We start from the raw sequence: 3,809 nt of genomic DNA, 5'->3' as shown, positions 1-3,809 counted from the left end.
GACTGGGGGAGCTGCAGCCACGGTGCACTCTCCTCCTCCTCGCCAGCCGCCGCGGGCGTCGGCCCGTTGCGCCGATGCTGGTGATAACATCTCCATAGCGTCGTCCGACCCACGGACCCTCCGCGACCAGCGCCAGGTTCTTCGGGAGCAAGCTCACGAAGACGCTCGAACCACCGTCGAGCGCCGACGCGAAACGCGCCGCCAGTCGGACAAGCGGGCGGGACATGCTACGGACCACCCGGCACTGGGGGAGCCCGGCGGCCTACCTTACGAGGTGGGCTGCCCGGCTTTTACCCGTGAGCTGAGGCAGTTCCAGTGGCTGTCCCATCGCACTTTCAAGCCCGACGTCGACGAGAAGTACACCGTCAAGACCCATCCGTCTGAGTTCCTCAGCATCTACACCATCGCGATGCAGGCCGCTGTGGCTCGCGACGACAAGGTGCTTGCCAACTACTTCCCGCTGGCGCTCAAACCCAATGTAATGTCTTGGTTGATGCATTTGCCGGCGGACTCCATCTCTTCCTGGTCAGATCTGTGCCATGAGTTCGTTGGCGCCTTCACAGGAGGCCACCAAGCTCATGGCCAGGCCAGTGATCTGCATATCATTCCCCAGAAAGAAGAGGAGACCCTGCGCAAGTACATCCAGAGATTCAGCCGGGTGTAGTACAATATCCCCGACGTTCATCCCACCGCTGTGATTAGCGCGTTCCATCAGAACATGCGCAACCGCAAGTTGCGCGAGGAGCTGGCGATGACCAAGGTTAAGGATGTGGCCGAGCTCTACGTTCTGGCCGACAGGTGCGCCCGAGCTGAAGAGGGAAGGAAGTACCTCGGCGAAGACCCCGACACGGAAACCGACTCTACCGATGAGGACACCACCTCCCCAACGAAGAAGGGCCGGCGTCGCAACAAGAAACGCAAAATCAAGGCTGTGCTTGCCGTTGAGGGATCTGACGACACCGGTGCCGGCAAGAAGGTCAAGGCAGACACCCCCGGCAAGGATATTGCCGGGTGCACCACCTGCCGGGCCTTGGCGGCCACCGACAAGCCAGGAAGCTTCGGCAAGCAATACTGCAAGATCCACTGCACCAAGGGCCACGATCTCCAGAAGTGCCAACAAGTCGAGCTGCTTGCTGAGAAGCAAAAGGCTGAGTACGAAAGGCGGGACAAGGAGAAGGACCAAGATGGTGATGAGGGGTCCGGCAAGAAGCGTGGCGGCCAAGGAGGCCGCCCCGGCAAGGACAATCAACAAGAGAGGCCCGCCCGGGGCCGCGACAAGAAACAAGAAGACGACGATCACGACGAGGACGACGAGTACGATGAGCAAGGGTTCCAGAAGGCTACGGAGGCCATGTGCGTCGATGGCGGCGCCTCGCTGCATACCTATCGCCACCAGCTCAAGCAGTGGGCGCGAGAGGTCACGACAACGGAGCCGTCATTCGACGCCCAGAAGCCCCTAAAATGGTCCAGCACGCCCCTCATTTTTTACACCGAGGACCACCCTGATCGCACTACCACGGTCGGGTGTTTGCCGTTGTTGGTTTCGCCAACAATACACAACCTCAGGGTGAACAAGATGTTGGTTGACGGCGGGGCCGGCCTGCACCTGATCTCGCCTGTCGTGATCAAAAGGTTGCAAATCCCTGACGGAGACCTCGAGGAAACAGGCACGTTCCAAGGGGTCAATCCGGGGAGGAGCCAGCCAAAGGGAAAGGTCACGCTGCCCGTGACCTTTGGAGGAGAATTGAACTATAGAACGGAGAAGATCATCTTCGACGTAGCCGAGATCCCCTTGCCCTACAACGGGATCCTCGGCCGCCCGGCATTGGCCAAGTTCATGGCGGTGTCACACTACGCCTACAACATGCTGAAGATGCCCGGGCCATTGACCATCATCTCCGTCCCCTCCGACAAGAAGGACGCGGTGATCTGCGCCGACCAACTCTATCGGGAAGCAGTTGCAGCAGCTGCCATCAAGGCACCTGCTCCTGCCGCCGAAGGCCCGGGGGGAAAGAAGGAGCCCGGCAAGACCTCTCGCACCCACTCCGGAAAGCGCACCTCCTCAGAGTGTTGTGCTACCATTGAGGACGTGCGAGAGAGCTCTGCCGACAAGAGCAAGAGATCCAGAGCCGAGCCGCCGCAGACCAAGAAGGTGCCCGTCGCGGAAGACGGCAAGGGAGGGGCCTTCACTATAGGCTCCGCCCTCGACAGCAAATAGGAAGGCGAGCTCGTCTCCTTCCTGCGGGCAAATGTTGACGTGTTTGCATGGCAAGCGTCCGACATCCTCGGTGTTCCCAGGGAGGTGATTGAGCACCACCTAGCTGTCTGCCCCCACGCGCAGCCCGTCAAGCAGAAGGTCAGAAAGCAGGCTCTAGAGAGGCAGGAGTTCATCACAGAGGAGATCAGGAAGCTAGAAGCGGCAGGTTTGGTGAGAGGGGTGATCCATCCGACGTGGTTGGCCAATCCGGTAGTGGTGCGCAAGGCGAATGGGAATGGAGGCTGTGTATTGATTACACAGATATCAATAAGGCTTGTCCTAAAGACCCCTTCCCATTGCCGCGCATCGACCAGATTATTGACTCCGCGGCCGGGTGTGATCTGTTATCATTCTTTGATGCCTACTCAGGCTACCACCAAATCTTCATGACAAGAGAAGATGAATAGAAGACATCATTCATCACCCCATGTGGTACGTATTGCTTTTTACGGATGCCTTTTGGGTTGAAGAGTGCTGGCTCAACGTTTGCAAGAGTGGTCCAAATTGGTTTTGAACCTCAGCTCCATAGAAATATGGAAGCCTACATGGATGACATAGTGGTCAAAACCAAGGACGGGCCGACTCTTGTGCAAGAACTAGAAGAGACGTTTGCCAACCTGCGCAAGATCAACCTCAAGTTGAACCCTGAGAAGTGCGTCTTTGGCGTCCCGTCCAGCAAGCTTCTCGGGTTCTTCATGTCACAGCGCGGGATCGAGGCAAACCCAGACAAGATCAAGGCCATTGAGCAGACCGAGGCGCCCAAACGGATCAAGGATGTGCGTCGGCTCACCGGCTGCGTTGCCGCCATGAGCCGGTTCATCTCCAAGTCCGCCGAGCGCGCCCTTCCCTTTTTCAAAATCTTGAAAAAGGTGGGCCCAATGGAGTGGACCCCAGAAGCCGAGGCCGCGCTGCAGGACCTGAAGAAATACCTTTGCTCCATGCCAATACTGGTTGCGCCTAAACCACAAGAGCCGTTGCTGCTGTATCTGTCGGCGACGAATCAAGTGGTCAGTGCCGCACTAGTGGCACAAAGGGAGGTCGACGAGGAGGCAGCAATGGCGGTAGGACCAGCGGAGGGCGAGCCGAAGATTCCCCCGGCAGGGCCCGGTGCCGACGAGGCGCGGCCCCCGGCGGAATCTGGTGCCACCAAGGCGATGCCCGTGCGGTCGAGTGAAGTGGTGCCCAAGAAGAAGATGATGCAGCACCCTGTTTACTTTGTCAGCTCCCTCTTGCAGGGGGCTAGGTCAAGGTATTCCGGTGTGCAAAAATTTCTCTTCGGCCTCCTTATGGCCTCGAGGAAGCTGCGTCACTACTTCCAGGCCCATGAGATCACTGTCGTCACCCGCCTCCCGTTGCAACGGATACTGCACAACCCAGACGCAACCGGAAGGATTGTGGAATGGGCCTTGGAGCTGTCGAGCTTCGGCTTAAAGTTTGAGAGTACCGCGACAATTCAGAGCAGAGTCCTGGCAGAGTTCATTGCAGAATGGACCTCGATGCCTGACGAAGAAATCCAGGAGACGACTCTCCCCAGCAAGGAGGCAGACTGCAA

General features: G+C 58.4%; 1 protein-coding gene across 1 annotated transcript; it reads left to right on the top strand.

Moving 5' to 3' along the window:
• The first annotated feature begins 1,351 nt into the window (after positions 1–1,351).
• LOC147987079 (uncharacterized) lies at positions 1,352–2,218 on the top strand. Its single transcript, XM_087540244.1, has one exon. The coding sequence runs from the start codon at positions 1,352–1,354 to the stop codon at positions 2,216–2,218; it is 867 nt and encodes a 288-aa protein (XP_087396370.1).
• The last annotated feature ends 1,591 nt before the right edge of the window (positions 2,219–3,809 follow it).

The sequence above is a fragment of the Triticum urartu genome, chromosome 2A, assembly GCF_056163025.1.
Source record: "Triticum urartu cultivar PI428250 chromosome 2A, HENAU_Tu73, whole genome shotgun sequence".
Lineage (NCBI taxonomy): Eukaryota > Viridiplantae > Streptophyta > Magnoliopsida > Poales > Poaceae > Triticum > Triticum urartu.
Note: the sequence above shows the minus strand (reverse complement) of the source record. Positions and strands in the feature narration are given on the sequence as shown.